The 17,646-nt window shown below is 56.1% G+C and overlaps 1 protein-coding gene and 1 long non-coding RNA gene across 2 annotated transcripts in view; both read left to right on the top strand.

Annotated features, from left to right (window-relative positions):
* Window positions 1-6: 6 nt before the first annotated feature.
* CACNG3 (calcium voltage-gated channel auxiliary subunit gamma 3) overlaps window positions 7-17,646 on the top strand; it is a 28,454-nt gene continuing 10,814 nt past the window's right edge. Inside the window, exon 1 of the mRNA XM_035339354.1 lies at window positions 7-267. Coding sequence (XP_035195245.1) covers window positions 57-267 — 211 coding nt within the window. The 5' untranslated portion in view covers window positions 7-56. The remainder of the gene's footprint in view (window positions 268-17,646) is intronic.
* Window positions 3,608-17,198, top strand: LOC118174188. The gene is made up of 3 exons (XR_004754582.1): window positions 3,608-12,058; window positions 16,549-16,767; window positions 16,833-17,198. It is a non-coding gene; the product is annotated as an uncharacterized LOC118174188 (long non-coding RNA).

Genomic DNA, 17,646 nt, shown 5'->3' with positions numbered 1-17,646 from the left:
GGCGGGCGGCGGCGCCGGCCCTTCCCCTGCGAGCCGCCGCCGTAGGATGAAGCAGCATGAGGATGTGTGACAGAGGCGTCCAGATGCTCATCACCACGGTGGGAGCCTTCGCAGCCTTCAGCCTGATGACCATCGCGGTGGGCACCGACTACTGGCTCTACTCGCGCGGCGTGTGCAGGACTAAGTCCACCAACGACAACGACACGAGCCGCAAGAACGAGGAGGTGATGACCCACTCGGGGCTCTGGAGGACGTGCTGCCTGGAAGGTACCGACCGCCCGCCGGCCGCCCCGCCGCCCCCGGCCGCTCGCCGGGGCCCTGCCCAGCCCAGAAGTTCGGGGGAGGGCGGGGGCGCCCCGGGACCCCCAGCGCCGGGCCCCGCGCCCCGCGCCCCCCGGGCGGAGCTCCTCCGGCCGCCGGCCCCTGCCCACGCAGGAGGGGCACCGGGGGGCCCGGCACGGCCGGGGGAAACTTTCTCCGTGGCTCCCGCACACGCAGGACGCGGGGTGCCACGGGCGGCGGGGAGCGGGGTTGGCTGCGGGCAGCCGCGGTGCCTGCCCCGAGCGGCGCGGTGCGGCTGCGGGTGCCCGCTGTCAGCGCGGCGCGCCTCGGGCTGAGCGGCCACAGGTCCCGCTCCGGGCCCCGGGGCTCGCCTTGACGCGGGTCGGTCGGCGAGCACATCCCCGCAGCCGCTCCCCAGCAAGGGCTCTGCAGGCACCGGGTGCACCGCGCAGTCCAGCAGCCCAGCCCCAGCGGCATGCCAGCCCTTCCCCTCGGAGCAGCAGAGCGGGGCAAGGTGTCCTGCTGCTGCCCCACCGCTGCTTCTCCCTCTGTCCTTCAGGGACTGTGCCCCACGCCCCGCGTGGGTTGCCCCACGGCCGGGCTCCAGCCTCTCAGCTTCACCCTGCTGCTTTGCCCCTGCTGCAGCAGCACCCCGCTGCTGCGGTGGTCCTGCAGCACATTGCTGTGCTCGGGGGGCGGTTGCAGCCCAAAGTTCCTGGCTGAGATTTACACAAGCAACAACAGGCAGTGCTTAACCGCGAGCCTGAGTGGAGCCCGGGTGCTGGTACCTGTGCAGCAAAAATGGCCGATGGAATCACCCTGGGCACTAAGTTTTCACATCAATGGCAGTAGTTGGTGGCCTGCAAGCTAATGGGGAGCTGTGGCCCTGGTGGTGCCAGGCTCCCCCACCCCGGAGCAGCGCCTGATGGCAGGGGCCAGTGAGCCGTGGCAGCTGAGCTGCGCCTGCCACATCGGAAAGTTCTCGGTGTGTCACGGCCACAGATGCAGAAATCTCCTGCCTGTTCCTGGTGCTCAATCCTAGACCCGGTGAAGTCAGTCGGGGCTTTCTTATTGATTCAAGGAGGTTTTGGATCACGCTCTAATTCCATAATAAATAATTGGAGATAATCTGTCTCCCTTCTCAGGCTGAGGGAACAGGGGAGGCAGCAGACAGGGCTGTGAGAGATGGGATCACTGGAGGCATGAGTAATTTCCAAAATTCTTATTTTTGCTGGCTGTGGGTTTTTTTCGGTGGATGCTTTATGTTTCCCTCACTGCCATAAATCACTGCTTTGGAAGAAGCTGGTGCAACCCTGGTCTCTCGGGCACAGCATGCTCAGAAAAGGGCTTAACGGTGCCGTGCCGGAGCTCGGAGCTGAATCACAGGTCAGTGCCCCGAGCCCGGGCACAGGGCAGGGAGCAGTGGGGATGCACTTGCCGTGGGGCTCATCCATGCCCACTGCTGGCTGTCCCTTGTGGGTCGGGCATGAGCGGGTGCAGAGCTCTGCACAGGGCCGTGCTGGCTCTGCACACTGACGTGGGCTCTGGCTTCCCTTGCGTGTGGCCGTGGAGTGCGGGCGGGCAGTGGAGGTGCCCAGTCGAGATCTGGGCAGGGGGCGTCCCACCTGAAACCACCCCACCGCCACCCTGCACCACCCCATGCTCAGTGGAGTGCGTGGGGCCACCTGCTCTGCTGCTGGGGCCGCACGGTGCCGCTCATCATCCCCGGGTGTTGCTGGAGAAGTGGCCGCATGCCTCGGACCGTGAGCCGAGGTGGTGCTGGGGCAGCCGCCCTCCCTGCAGGGCCGGGCTCCCCCCAGCAAGGGCCATTCGTGCAGTGCCCTGCCGTGGGGAGTGGGCTCTGTGGGGCGCTCACCAGAGGCCCTCAGGGCAGCGGGTTGTGGGCCTGCTGCTGGATGGGCCCCAGATTGCTGCGTGCTCCTTGTATCCGGCTGGAGAAGCAGGAGCATAGCACTCCATCATCCCGAGCTGGGAGTGACTCTGATCAGTGCAGAGGGCCCGTTCTCCTGGGGTGCAGGCTGTGCTTTGAGCACTGAGCAGAGCCTCTGCTCTTTGGGAAGCGCCTGGGCCTTGAGATTTCCACCCCCAACAGGGATTTAATGTGTGCTGCGATGAAGGAATTAGATGGAGAGCTCCGTTCCCTCGTCCGGCTGAGCGTTCAGAGCAGATTATTAAAATGACCAAAGTGAGTGTTGGGTGCTCGCTACGTGGCAGCTGCTCTTTAAATACATGTCAGTCACACACGCAGTGCCTGCGTGGGAGCGCCTCGCATCACGTGGCCCTACAAAGCCCATGGGCAAAAGCGGATAAATCTTGAATGGAGCCGCAGCAGACCTCTGTAGAGACACCCACGCTGGAAAACACAAATTGGTGATTGACTTGGTACCTGGAGTCAAGGCAGGTGTTCGCAGACTGCTGTGCTAGGACAGCCTTTGTTTTAAATTGCAGTGTTTGGATTGTAACCATCACTTCTCTGATATGCAAATACTTCACAGCCACCTTGCTGTACTTCCCGCCCTGATGGGACAGGGGCAGGTTGCTGGTGCCCTGTGGCTCTGGCACACACTGTTTTCTTCTTTGGCTTCTTTTTGGCACAGAAGGTAGGGAGCTCTGCGGAACTTTGGGGATGCTGAAGTTGAGAAATTGCTGTTTAGGGCTTGTGTTGTTTTAGGCAAATAAAAGAACTTTGGTTTTCATCAGACTTAATTAAATTCAGCATCGTTAAACACTGGGAGCCTCCTCGGGCTCCTTGCTGCATGGTGCAGCTTGGGACTGGCTCCACGGCACCGTGTGGGCATGGAACAGGCAGAGGTAGCGGGAGGATCCAGCCGGGGCTGTGTGAAATGCGGGGTTTTGAAGACGATGTGGTGCTCTCTCTTTCCTCCTCCATCATAACTGGCAGGAATAATGTGCTCCGTCATTTCTGGAGAACCACGAGCGCTGCTCAGCTGCCTCCGGTGGATACTCCGGCATCCTTCTGTCCCATCTGTCCTCCTGTCCTGCCAGCCTGTCGGTGCTGTGGCCCCCTTGCCGGGGGCTTGGGGCATTTTAGGGGACGTGGCTGCGGGGCCGTTCCTGAGCACGCTGTGCCTCGGGCCTGGACCATCCCCAGTCCCCGCAGCAGCAGGAGCACGGTGTGTGCCGGCGGTCCATTCCCTCTGCTGACCTCAGAGAACTTTTTCTGTTTTTTGTTTGTTTGTTTGTTGTTGTTGTTTTTTTTTTTTTTTTTTTTGTGTGTGTGTGTGTGTGTGAAATCTGTCTAGGTTTTAAATGTTACTGCAGGTGCTGTGAGTGGATGGCACAGTGCTGGGAACAAATGAGCTTCGCTCCTGCTCCCCTCTGGCAAGGCTCACGGCTTCCTGCTCTGCCTTCTCCTCTGTGTAACTCCTACTAATTTTCCTAACTTTCTTTGAACATGAAGATTAATCTGTGATATTTAAGCCTCGCTTAGCCACACGAGCCATTTATCCTTATTTCTGCCTGTTCTTAATGGTTGTACACCGCTGGGTACATCTTCATCCCTTTTCGCTCCAGCATCTCCCTGCAGCTCATGCTGGTGGTTAACCAGCACCACCCCAAGTCCTTTCTGTGCTGCTGCCTGTCAGGACATCATCTCCGACACCGGAACTGCAACTTGCTCTCCTAAATGGAAAGCCTTGGGCTTGGCTGTATAAAACCAGCCGTTGCTAAATGAGCCCACCGTACAGAGCTGCCCCGTGCGCCTGACCCACCTCCATCATCCATTGGTACTCCAGTCAGACTCTCCTTTGCCATTTGCACCTTTTATCCACAATTAATTCATGTTATCATTAATAAAGACATTGTTATAGCTCAACACTAGTCTAGTAACAGATCCCACGTAGAAATATCCCACTGGAAAACAATTTATAATCTCTGCAATCTGCTTGCCACTCCCTTTAGTAAAGTGATGTTGATTCTGCATAAAACTATTTTACTTTTTCAGGAGAGCTAAATCAAATAGCTTGTGGAGCTCTAAATGTGTTATGATAATGGCTTCCTTTATCAACTAAATTGGTAACCGTAACAAGAAAAATGTGTGATGTTTGATGGATCTATTTTCCATGAGGCTGTTAGCCATTTTTCACATCCCCTGGCTCCTCCCTGCTGCTGCCTCCGTGCACTAGCCCAGAGCTGACACTGAGTAATCCAGTTCCTACCATTGCCATCACTTGTGATGACCAGCACAGTCTAATTAAGCATTCACCAGCTTTTCCCGTCTTCCAGAATTTCACCAAAATGCCAAGATTTATTCAAATCCATTTTAGACCTATAGTTTCAGACCTTAGGCTGCTCTATTAATACTCCTGGGACAAAGTTCCTTGGTGCTGCCAATTTCATGTTTACACGTCCAGTGGCTGTTTAGCATCCTCCCTAATCCCCGATGGGGTACGGGAGCCTGTTTGTCTCCAAGTACGGGGCAGAAGTGCGCGATGAATTGTGTGTCACTTCTGCTTCGTGCCTGACAGTTGTACCGTCCTCCTCTAGCAGGGAAGTTAACACCAGCGGTGAGGCTCCTTTCTTCTAACACATCTAAAGAGTCCTCCTTCTTTTGCTTAAAGCTTTTGGTTGCAGATTTATTTTAACTGATCCCGTTAGCTTCTACCAATATCAGAAGTCCTGACTTTTGATTGTTTAATTGCAACGTTCAGTTCCTCTCCTTGGCAGGTCTGACGGAAGCTCGGGGTGTCAGGAAGGCATCCTGCCACAGCTCCCAAGCCACCGCCGTGGCTCTGTGTTGACATTTTCCCCCAGTCAGTTGTGCCCATGTTTGCTTTTGGCTCCGCTGAGCTGAGCTGGTTCGCCGCGAAGGCGTTAAACTGGGCTGCAAGCAGCTGCGCCTGGACAGCCACCAGCTCTTTGCCTGCTTCCAGCTCCTCTCAGTCCCTCTGAATGAGGCCAAGCAGAGAATTTCCCCAAGGTGACAGCAATATTGTTTCTGTTAGAAAGTTATTATCTTTAATTTTTAAAAGCGCCAAGCAAATGTCCCTGAGATTGCAATCATCCATGATAGAGCGCTTTTTCTCGCTACTCATTATAGGTGGGTATTTAAGGAGCTGCTCATCCTGTTCCTCTGTCTGGTTGGTGTCTGTAATAGATTCTCATCAACAACCCGTCCTGCAATCTCACACTTTTCCGTGGCGCTCGTGGTGTCTCCGGTGCAGCTCCAAGCGCTCGTTGCTCAGCCATGCCGGCATCCCCGGCACGCGGTGGCTCCGTGTCACCGCAGGGGCAGCCCCGGTGAGTGACTGTCCCCTCTGCTCCACCCTGTGCAGGCAACGCATGGGGAGCCGGGAAAGCCAGCGGTGCGCGGAGGGAACGCACGGGTCGGGGAGCATCGGCGTGGGCTGGAAGTGATGGATGGGGACATGGGACAGCGTAAGGGCGTGGGAGGGCTGGGGAGGATGGGTGGAGTGACAGTGTCCTCTTCCCCAGAGTATGAGGATGAGGAAGCATTAAATTAAATTGTGTGATAGAAATTAAATAACAGAGGCACCTAAGATTATAGTGATGGGTGAAGGTGAGGAGGGCACGGTTACCCATCTGAGATGACCTGAGGAAATTGCCATGCCACAGGCTCAACCACCCTTCCCTCCTGCCCCCAGAAAGCCTCTCCACACAGGACAGCACTGAGCATGGGCAGGATGGGGCCAGTTGTGGCACTGGGGTCAAAACAGGATTGGACAAAAGCATCAAGCATGGGGTCAGCAATCTGCGTGTGGTGCCCCAGGTGTCACCTCTGACTTGGGAAATCCCTAAACTTTGGCTTGGTGGAGAATATGTTGAATAGGCATTAATTACTGTCCTCTAATGGAGATGGAAATCAGGCTGCACCTCTGGCCTGCTCCAGCCCCATGTGCCTGTGGCACGTGGCCAAATGCCAAGAGCCATAAAAAATCCTCCTGGACGGAGCCGGGCCCACGCCGCCTGCCAGCCAGTGCTGTGCTTTCAGGCAGCTGTGCAGCCGCATCTCACTGATGGTTTGAAGGTACCCAGATCTGTGCCTCGGCTCGCTCCCACCAGCTCTGCTTTGAGGAATTGGCGCTTGGAACAGCGGGTGCAGAATTTACCCTTGTGGGATGCTGCGGCATTTGTCAGGACAAAAATCCCATCGTCTGGGGCAGTGTAGGGAGCTAGCTCCCACATTGCCTGTGAGCAGCACGTGATGAGTAAAATGTATGCTGCAAACAGCTCAGAAACAGGCATTTTACTGCTGCATAGGCGTGGTGCAGAGTCTGTCATCTCAAGAGCTGTTACTGTTTAATAGAGGTGGAAGTCTGAATCTGAATGAGGCTCAAGTGTTGTTTTTTTCCATGCAAGGTCACTATCTCCATTATGGCTGTAAATAATTAGGGGTGGCTAATGAAGGCTGAAAGCCCGAGCGCTGGGGCTGGTGGCTGGGGAGCACAGCCGTGGCGGGGGGAGGCCGCCCCAATGGCCGGATCCTGCCCGCTGCCCGGGGTGGCAACACCAGCACCGCGTGCACAGGGACTGGGGAGAGCAGCGGCGATGCTTGGCTCCGCCGCCCGGAGTTACACGGCTCTGGCAAATCACTTCTCTTTGCAGGAGCTTTTTGCCTTTCATCGTGTGCAGGTCGGCATGGTCTGGGTGGATTCATTGGGGCTGGGCTCACACAGCTCCCGGGGGGCGCACAGCACCCTCACCGCTGGTCCCGGGGGGTGCAGACCCCTCCCCGACCACCGGCACAGCCCGGCCACCCCGTTGTCCCTGGCACCGCCGGCACCTCTCAGCAGTGCAGGGTGAGGGGCCAGGCACGGAGATCTGTGAGCCCCTGCGATTGCCCGTGCTGTTTGGGATGGGGCAGGGGAACCAGCCACAAAGTTAAACTTGCTCAGTGCTTCTTGCGTCTCGGTGGTTAGTTTTCACATGGATCTCACCATGGATTTTCAATGAACGCGAGGTACACTTCATAAATAGACATCAGCCTCCTTTTCCAGGAGGATCAAAATTGCTCTTATAATTCTAGAGATGGATTAACCCATAAATACGGGGTGGCACGCGGCAGGCCAGGCTGCATCCCTGGCTCACCTTGCCGATGAGGTCTGCGGCTGACAGAGGCGCACTGGCAGGGTGCAGCTGTGGCGTATCCACTGCTAGGAATGCACACCCGCACCTGAGGGTGCCTCCGAGATGCCCAAGGGGAGGCGCCCACCCCACTCCCGGAGCCACTGGGACGCGCCACAGGCAGCCAGCAGCGACGTGCCTCAGGGTGCAATCGGTGAGGGGTTCCTCGTGCCCATGGGTGCTGGGAAGAACCGGGGGACTCTGCCTGCCTGCTCCCCTGCTCTGACCTTGGTAAGGGCTGGAACTGTGCTACGGCACCTAAAAGTCACTTTAATTGTTTACATGACCCTTGAGAAGATTGCAGTTGGTGCTTGGCTGCACTTTGGCTTGAGGCTTGGTGTTGAGATGGAGGCTCCCACGTCCCCTTCTAGGGGCTCGCTGGGGGCTCCACTCTGGCTTGCACTTGAGCTTAGCACCACGAGGTTTTGTTGCTTTTTTCTGAAGGATAAGCACCCTGGGGAGCACAGCCGTGTTGCCATTCATTTCATGCAGTCCTCCAGCACGGTCTGTAATGAGCCACGGCTCGCTCTGGGGAAACGCAGCAGCGGGCGTCTCGAGATATTTCTTTGATTAAGAAGACACCTGCTGTGGTAAAGAATGACAGTGCCTGGGTGACAACTGGTGTCTTCTCTTGGCTCATGTGCATCAGCGAGGCTCTGCACAGCTCCGCAGAGAGGAGAGGTTTCGGAGCAGTGCTGAGCAGCAAGCACGAGCACGCTGCCTCGCCGCGCCGGGGATCTGTTACACAACCATGAGTGCAAACACTGCTCGTGTCACGGGCTGCCAGGCTCAGCCCTGGTGACTCAGGGGCGCTTCGTACATTTTCTTATCTGGCATTTGTGTTACCTTTTAACCATCTGCTTTCAGCAGTTACTTAACAGAATTTTTCAAAATAGGAAGTTCAGGCCAGGTATGCTCCATGCTTTGAGCTGTCCGACGTCCTTTGGACTGGTTATATCGGAGCCAGGCTGCAGAACATCAACTTCTCTTGGACGTTTTCTGAATCAGAGGCACATCGTGTGACCAGCGGTGCACCAGTGCTTGTGCGCAGGATTTCCTAGCCAAAATAATTGAGCACTGGCTGCCCTTGCCAGCTGTGGGCCCTCGTCTGTCCGAGGTAGGAGGGGATGCAAGGCAGCACACCTGAGGAGTGCTCCCGTGTGTGAATGCCTGCTCGTTCATCACCACAGCAGCACGGTGACAAAGTGCTCGTATGGTAACTCGGTATTCTGCATTTCCCTACGTGCCACTGGCCGCCAGGCTCGCAGAGGCTGGTGCACGCTGCAGTCAAGGTGCACGCGTGGCTGTGGCTGCCAGGAATACTAATTCTGGAACTGCCGCGGTCCCTCCTCCAGCCCTGCTGCTCTGGCCATGCCTTGGGGCTGCCCCCCTGTGCTGGGGCTGCGCCGTGCCGTGGTCAGCTCGCCAAACAGAGCCCAGGAGGAGCAGTCCCATCGCAACGGGGCTTTGCTGCTGTTTGAAATGTGTGGTGCGACAGCTGAGATGTGTTTGTCTTCCTAACACTTGCAAAACTCGCTTGCACACTGGATGACTGCATTTGTCAGGCTTGAAAATATCCTTTTTTTTCATAGTCATCATGGAGAGAGGAAGGAGAAATTATTATGGCTGCTGAACAGGTAATATCGCATGATGATGTTCTCAGATATTGCCTGTTTCTTATCTCCTGACACCACAATCTATAGACAAACCTGGCGCTGTCGGGCTGCAGAGGATGCTCAGCTGTCACCACGTCGGGTTATTGGGAGCCGCGTTGCTTTATCATACAGAGAACAGGGCCACACTGCGATGGCAAGGCAGGCAGGGAAGGGCGGAGAGCAGGCAAGGAAAGCAGCCATGAGGCGCAGGAGCAGGAGCAGCACCGCACCAGTGGTCCTGCTGCCTCACAGCGGGCTCTGGGCATTGCTTTGTGCCACAAGGTTTGTGTTCCAAGAGCAGGGTTGGGCTGGGAGCAGGAGCCACGGCTCCGGGGCAGGCGGGGGCAGCGAGCAGATCCCTGAGCTCCGGGATGGTGAATGAGCAGCACGAAGGCGTGACTCAGCCTGCGGAAAGCACTAACAAAAGGCAGCATTTGAGGGTGACATTTGGGCTCGTGCCTTGCAAATGCTCGCTCTTCCAGTTTATTTGGTGATTTGGTAATTGTCCCATAATTGTACCCTTACTCTCAATTCGTGCCTGGAGCCGTAAAGGGAGGGGAAAGCAAGCCCCAAAGAGGTTACCAACAAGTGACTACCTTTTTAAAGTGCTCCTGATTTTAACTTCTTAAAATCAGCATTGGCTTATGCTGCTGGGACCTTGATCCTACCACTCGTGTCCTCCACACCCAATCCGTGGGCCCCGGACTGCCCCCTCTTTCCCTCCCCACAGGGCTGCTCCGTGGTCAGGAGGGAGCCTGGAGCAGATCTCCCGTGCCAGGCTGGCCTGTACTGCCCAGGTTTTGGCAGCTGTCAGTGCCCCAGTGCCGCAGCAGCAGCACATCACACCACGCCATCACACGAGCGATCGCAAGGGGCTGCACGAGCCTCCTGCTGCTCTGCTGCTGGGCTGCCTCCCGCTGCAGCCGGGCAGGGTGGCTGCCCCTTCCTCACACAGCTGCCCTTTCCATGTCGTCTTTGCGTGCTGTCCTCAGCCTGCAACAGCTCCAGCGTTGCCTTCGCACCCAGTCGAGGCAGCGACTGCCACCAGGCTGTGCAGCATCCTTGCCAAGCCCTCCATTTGGCGGTGGCGGCACGCTGCTCTCTTGGCCTCATCGCAGCACGGCAGCCGTGCAGAGCTGGGGAGACGTGGCCGGGGGCAGCACCCCGGGGCCTCGCCTCTTGCCCCCGCCAGCCTGAGGTGCTGCCGTGAGTCGGTGGGCTGAGGATGGGCTGGCTGCCTCGTGCAGCCTCCTTCGATCCCCTCCTGGGGAATTTCTTCTCATTCCTCAGCATGCTCCAGCCAAGGAAGAAAGTGTTTGATCTGCGTTAGTCTTTGGCCTCCCCTTCAACAGGAAAAGCTGAAGGACAAGAGTGATCCTGCCTTTAGTAGGGCAGGAAAATGGCAGTCCAAGGTGTGAGATCCCTTGGCTTGGGGGAGAGACAGGACCCGTATCTTCTGCCTCTGTCACCAAACAATTGAAGCACGGTCCAGTGAGGGCATGAGGATGGCGATGAGACCCTGAGGGAGGTGATGTGCATGCTCATCACATTCATTCTCAATAACACCCACTCTGCGAATCGCCCAGCCTGCCCCAGTCCCCATTGCTGCTGTGCTAAGCCTGTGCCCCGCAGCTCGGCCAGGAGGATGCGGTGGGAAGGTCCCCGCAGGGGCTGCCGCAAGAGGGGCTCTCCTGGCTGAGCCCCAGCACCCGTGTAGACGTGTGCCGTGTGGCTTCTGTGTTTGTCCCAGCTCTCTGACGGCTGAAGTGACAGACAGACGTGTCAGCGCCTCCGCCGGGAGCCGCGTTCTCGCAGCCGCAGCCTGTCGGCACCGAGCGGGAGCTCTGCTCCCCGGGGAGCGAACGGCGCGCTGGGGTGCACAGCGGGTGGCACTCTGCCTGCTGAAACGTGCGGTGCCCGCATCCGTCACCTGCTCTTGGTACGTCCGAGCTGGTGTCCGTCATCCTGCAGCCTGGTGCCAGCTCGGTGCTGGTAAAGCTGCAGCAGCTCGGTGCTCACATGGTGTGCTGCGTGCTGCACCGCAAGGGTCTCGGGAGCGGTCCCCTCTCTTAAGCAAGGAGGTTCAGGATACATGAGAGCAGGCACACACTTAGAAATCATCTGCATTGTCAGTTTGGACCCCCCAGAATGAGCAACAAAGTAGGAAAAGCAGAATGTCCCATTGGTGTCTGGGAGCTTTGTGCCTGGTTCTGGGTTTCATCTTAGCTAGCTCCTCTCGGGCTGTAGCAGCGCCTGGCTGTGTGTTGTTTCAGCTCCTCTCATGCAGAACTTATTTCCAGGGCCGTGGTGAGGGCTCTGACACCCAGCACAGACACTGGGGCTGCCCCCAGGCTGCACAGACCACCCCAGCCCTGCCCTCGGGTGCAGCCTGGTGGCCTCCTCCGGCCCCAGGCACCGCGGGTGCATCAGCAGGAGCGAGAGCAGGTGTGTGCCATGAGCACAGAGCAACACCCGGGCTGCTGAGCTGCAGCTGTGACAGACCCATTAAAAGTGCTGCCACAGGGCACCGCTCTCCCTGGAGGATGTGTGCCATGAGCTGAGCGAGGCTGGGGGCAAAGCTGTGCTCCCTGTGCGAGCCTGAGCCGAGGGCAGGGGAAGGGACCTGCAGGAACAGCGCGGGTGGGGGTGGCTGCATCGGTGGGTGCACAGCCCTGCTGCGCTCGGAGCTGATGGTGAAACACCTCCTAGCTTCAACAGCAGTAGGGTGGGCTCTGGTGCATGAATTAAGGCAAAGTAGGAAGGAAATGGAAAGCTCTGGCACCAGCTGCGGAGCTTTCTGCTTGCCTGGGCTTCTCAGGGTCTTTTACATTTTTTTTCTCTTCCCCCCCCCCTCCTCAAATCTATATCGGGTTGCTGCCTCTGAAAAGGGAAGAGCCGTGTGGGAGCTGGAATTGTTTCAAAGCCCTGCAGTTTCTCTAGCAAAATGCACTGTGCTTTGAGGCACTGGGGGAAGCTGAGGCCTGTTTGCAGTCAAGGTGAGTGCAGGAGCTCGGGGGGATGCAGCTGGGCAGAGCAGGAGGCTGAGGCAGCAAAATCCCGTGTGCAGGCAGGAGAGGGAGGTGATCGCCCAGGGTGGCTGGGGAAATGTGCTTGTGGTGCCCTGGTGCCCCTGGTGTAATGGGCACAGCACCCCCTGCTCCTGTGTCCGTCCCTGTCCCCGCTCCCCAGGCACCAAGCATGCTGCTGCTCGCACAGCTCAGAGGAACATTCCCAGTGGCAAAGTCTTCCAGGCTTTGGTGGGCTGGCACAAGTGCTGTCCAAAGGAAAGTGCTCTGAATTTTGGGGAACCTGGCCGTGCACAGGGAGGTGCTTCTTTGTAGGCGTCTTTCCTTTCCCTGGCCCTGGCCGAAGGGACCAGCAGAGCCTCCGCTGCCCTTCACGAGCGTTCCTGTGCCAGCAGCCAGGCAGCGTGATGCCCCCTGAGCTCCCTGAAACAAATAGGTTTTGATGGATGCAGTCCCTTTTAGTGCATCAGCTGAAAACTTCAAATATTTATATTGTTAGGGAGATGTGACAAGAAGTATATAAAAAAGCAGGTGTTTGAGTGGCAATCCCATATTTGAAGTTCAAGTACTTAGCTTCAAATCAGCACTATAAGAGAAAGAAAAAAGAAATTTAATATCATTTTTGCAAGGAAAACAACCTGCCAAGCCTCCTCCCAGGCTAAATGCGCTTTAAAGATTGACTGCGTGGCTGTAAAAACTATTGATGAACTGTAAACATGAAAAGATCGCCCTGCTCGTGGCCTGTCAAAAGCATTAGGTTGGAAATGCTCTGTGCTCCGCTCCAGCATGACTCACCGAGTCCTGAGCAAATGTGTTTATTTGTAAAGATCCTTATTTCAGAAATAGTGACCTTTTTAATGCCTCGTGCAGTGAGCTCAAAAATTCTAAATTGCCTTTTGGCATCTTCCTAGTCTTGCTGAAGCTCTGACAGCGCTTTCCATGGCGATTTACATATTTTTAGCCTTGATAGTCTGTACTGTATGATTCCTTCGAAAACTGATTTACTCTTCACAGCCCTGAAAATGCAGTTGGGCATCAGTGGCATGGGGCTGGGACCAGAGCGTGCAGGAGGGCAGGCGGGGAGCCGCAGTCCTGCCTGTGCTGGGAAGTGCCGGAGCCTGGGGCCGTGATCCCCGGTGGGCTGCCTGCTTGCTCTCACCCTGAAGATTGCCCACCTCGGCCCTGTGTTTGTGGCCCTTCTTTTGGGTGTCCTGTCATCGCTCGCCATGTGTGATGGTGGGAAGCACCATCCCATCCAGAGGAGGTCTGACTGCAGCGACCTCCAGGTGCTGGGCTGGGGACACCCTTGTGAGGCTGGAGACCCCCAGGGGCTGGGGCAGGACCCCTGGCAGAGCTGATCCCCCCCTCAGCACTGCACAAGCCTCGGTGCTAATTGCTCGCTCGGCTCTTTTGGTGTCTCTGAGCGCTGGGATGTGACTGTGCTGCATATGAAATGTCGCACTTGTTATAACAGTTATTTAACGTTTCTCCGTCCTGTGACTAACGCTTCTGCCGTTTTTGTCTAGGAACAGGAGATAGCATTGCTCCTTTTTGTTGTTGTTGTTCATCCTAATGCATCAGGGAAAGATGTTTTGATGGTTTTTCTACTGTTTGTTTGTGTCCTTTATCAGCGCTCTACAATTTTGAGTTGCTGATTTAAATTCAGAGTTATGAATATCTCCTTTCTTCTTTTTGTTGGGCATGCTTTTATTTTTACGGCTGTTTACATATTAACCAGGCAGCTTTTAAACCGGTGCAAACCCACATCTCCGTTATGAATTTGGGGGTAAAACACTCTTAAATCATTCTCTATTCACAGCTGTGCTTTTCTGTTTAAGTCTATTCTCCGAACTGATTTGGCTTATAATTGTTTTCTGCTCTGTGAATTGGCCTTTAAAGCACTGAGAATATATGTTAGTGCCTTGAAGTTCACTCTGTTTGCCCATAAGAAGTGTAATCAAGCCACGATTCCCTGGACCTGAGCAGCAACTGGTTTTTAATTTTTTGATCCATTCCCCTTCAGCTGTCAACACAGTCTAAAATAGCGCTCCCTGTGTGAGATGCCATGCTTCAGAGCTATGAAATTGTCATTTATAGGTTTTTAGAAATTCAGAGGACATTTTAATACTGGCGAAGTGAAACCTCCAGCTTCCCATCATAATGCAGCTTTCTCTCCTACTTATTATAAATAGGTACTTAAGCAGCCTCTGGTATAATCTGTCCTCTGGTACAGCTCAGGGGGCTGAAGCAGACACCAGAGCACCACAGCTTGTTCCTTCTCTATATATTAATTCTGGTTAAACAAGTGGCCATTAATTCAGACAGGATCCTTCTTAGTTCTTTTTTTTTTTTTTTTTTTTTTTTTTTTTTTGTAATTTTTGATCCTTGTTTTTCCCACCTTGTCCTTTCTGAGTGTTTTTTTTTCACTGATTTTTAGCATTCTGGTTGTACAGATCTCTCATAGGGTTCAGAAACACTACGTGGGTCAAATGTGCTCCAATAAACGAGCCAGTCCTGTCCCTTTGGTTTGTTATCCCAGCTTGCAGCTGTGATGTGCAGGCAATTAAAGGTCTGCCCTTTGCTTTCCTGACAAATTTTGTTCTCACCGCCTCAGCTTCGTGCTGGAGGAGGACTTGTTTCTGCCCTGGTTCCTCCCTCCTGTTCTGCTGCTGGCTTCGTGCCCTCTGCGGGGCTGGGGCTGGTCCCGGCTCGTGCCCTGACACTGAGCGCTGGTGGCAGGGCGGCAGCAGTCCGACCACGGCAGGGTCTGGGCATAGTCCCGAGTCCTGCCTGCAGCTCTGTGACGGCCGTGACGGGGAGAAATGGCTGCGAACGCGGTGGAGCTGGGTTCGGGATGTGCAGCAGTGAGGACCAAAAAGCATCACAGTGGAAGGCCAAGGGAAAGAAAACAACATGACCTGATGTGTGGAAGTGGTGTCCACGTAAGCGCAGGAGAGGGTGTGAGCTTCAGTAAGTTAAATGAGAGGCCATTAAGGCAGCATAGATGATTGTGAGGAGCAGGATGGGGCATGGGGAAGCAGAGCCCGGCACTAAGGGGAGCTGCAGGGCTGCCTGGGAGCGGTGGGTGGGTGCCGAGTCCAGTGGGTGCTGAGTCCAACCTTCACCTTGGGCAGAGGGGCAGCGGCTCAGTGAAGCATTGCAGTAACAGTGCCTGTTTCCATCTGTGGGGCTGACGGGGCTGCACGGCTTTTGGAGGTGGGAGCTGGGCCTCAAACCCTTGGCAGAGGCCAGAGGAGCATGGGGCAGGCGGCAGAGCCGTGCTGGGCACCTTGGCTGCCAACAGCAGCCCCCAGGGGCGCTCAGCAAGCCCCCAGCCTGGGCTGGCATGTGGCTGGACAAGGGGGTGGTGTGTTAAAGGATGAGGATGGGGCCTGGGGGTATGTGGCTGGCTCTGGGGGGGTCAGATGGGGCAGTTCCCTGCAGTGGCTGGGAAGGGAAACGGGGGGGTAAGGGGGCTGAGATGAGCCTTCCCCCCCCCAGTCAGTGCAGAGATTCCCCCACTGCCAGGTGGAAACGCCTTCCCCAGTCCTGTTTGCTGAGCTGCCCACCGCAGCTACTGACAGCCAAAGACCATGCTGGAAGGCAAACCCTTCCCTGGAGCTCTTCAGTTAACCCGCCCCAGCCTGGTGTTGGTGAAACCAATGAGGGCTGGATCCTGTCCTGATGGTCTGTGCCTCGGGCAGACCTAGCTCTGACTCCTGCCTGTCTCTTGCCATCAGTATCTCTGAGCTGGGAAATGAAAAATTATTTTAAAAGAATCCTAGAGTTGTATTAATTTAAAAGGATAAACTCAATCAGCAAAGCTCATTACTTCCTAGCACATGGCTTATTTACACTGATTCTGGTTGCACCAGCCCTCACTTTGCTATCATAGCAATGTCAATTACATTTCAAAATAAAAATCAATGTTTATTTGCTGTTAAAGACGAGACAAGAAATGGCTTCCTCAGGAGTGCTGGGAGCTCCCCCAGCCTGCTCTCGCTGCTGGTGCCCTGTGCCCCAGGGGCCTCCCCAGCTGCCACGGGGGCTTCGTGCCCCTGGTCCCCATCCCGCCCCTGCCCTGCTGCGCTGGCACAGCTGTAGGATGGGGCCCCCCAGCCTCCAGAGGGGAAAGCCCCCAGCAGCTGCTTCCATCGCTGGGCATCTGCGGTCCTTGGCGAGCTCGACTGATGGGAAGGAAACCCAGGGGGAGCGTGGGGGTGACCTGAAAGGCAGCTCCGGTGCATTACCTGATTACTTTTATAATGAGAAAACCAAAGCTGAGCCCTCGAAGAGTGCTAGAAATTACCCATCCTTTTCAAACTTTTTTTTCCTCTATTATTCAGAATTGTTTTGCTTTTCTGAAGTGCCTTGTGTAGGTTGTAGCAACCCCACAGATTCCAGAATGGGAGATGATGAGTCACTGTCAAAATGTAGATTTTTTTTTTTTTCCCTTTTAGCAATGCTGAGGGAGTAAAGTCTGTGACATGCTGAGCGCTGGAGCATCCCTGGCTAAAACTGGCAGAAGTTCCCAGTCCACCCGTTGGTGCGAGAGCCTGGCCGTGCCCACAGCTGCCCCCCCGGGGATGCCTGGGCTCCCCCAGCCCTGCCACAGAGCTATGGGTGCACCCCCTGGCAGGGTCTGTGCCAGGAGGGCTGCGTCTCCAGCTGGCGGGGGGGTTCATGCAGTTTGTCCTCAGGGTGTCCCCTGGAGGGAGGGAGGGGAGGACTCTCCCCTGAAGAGTCATGCTGCGTGTGGCAGAGCAGGTCTCAGTGTGTACCCCCAGCCCCTGAGCACCCACGTGCACCTCGCTGAGCTTCCCATGGCAGCGGGCACCAGGCCAGAGCATCCCACAGTCAGCCTTGGCCGGGGGGCGTGAGCCTGGACACTGCTCCCCGTCCCCTGAGCCATGGTCGTCGCCACCCAGGGCTGGGTCCTGCCAGGGCTGGGGCCTGCTGCACTCGTGCTGCACATGTTCCAGCTCCTGTCTGAAGCGACATCAGCGCCCGGCTGGTGCTGTAACTGCAGAGCCCGCCTCTGCCGCCTCCTTGCTGTTGCACTTGTTTAATTTGACTTGGGGTTTTTCCACTGTTTTTTTACCAGGAAAAATATATATATATCCTTCAGAAAATGCATATCTGTGTAGGTGACTCTGCTGAGACACCAACCACCACCACAGAGAGGGGGAGAGGGTGTGAAAGAGACGGAGCCAGGTTCTGCACCACCGCCCCGGTGGGGACCTGGCGCGGGGCCACCGCGGGGAGCGGGGAGGTGCTGGGGGGAAGCTGGTCCTGGGGAGAGCTGGTGTCCTGGGAGGTGTCCTGCTGCTGGGACAGCCGTCAGGGAACCCATCCCAACCTGCAAGGAGCAGAGGGAGTTTTCCAGCCATCGCACATGCTTCATCTTAATTTAACTTCTCGCCAGTGAAGTTTGTGCAAGCAGATGCGTTGTAAAGAGGTGACAGCCTGTGATCCGACGGACCACAAAGCTGATCTCGTGGTGGGGGCAGGCTGCTCACCTGAGTCCCCAAGGCTGCCGTGGCTCTGGGAGCAGAGCA

This window comes from Oxyura jamaicensis, chromosome 14 (genome assembly GCF_011077185.1).
Source record: "Oxyura jamaicensis isolate SHBP4307 breed ruddy duck chromosome 14, BPBGC_Ojam_1.0, whole genome shotgun sequence".
In the NCBI taxonomy this organism is placed as follows: Eukaryota; Metazoa; Chordata; class Aves; order Anseriformes; family Anatidae; genus Oxyura; species Oxyura jamaicensis.
The sequence above is the reverse complement of the archived record's forward strand: the minus strand, read 5'-3'. Positions and strand labels throughout refer to the sequence as shown.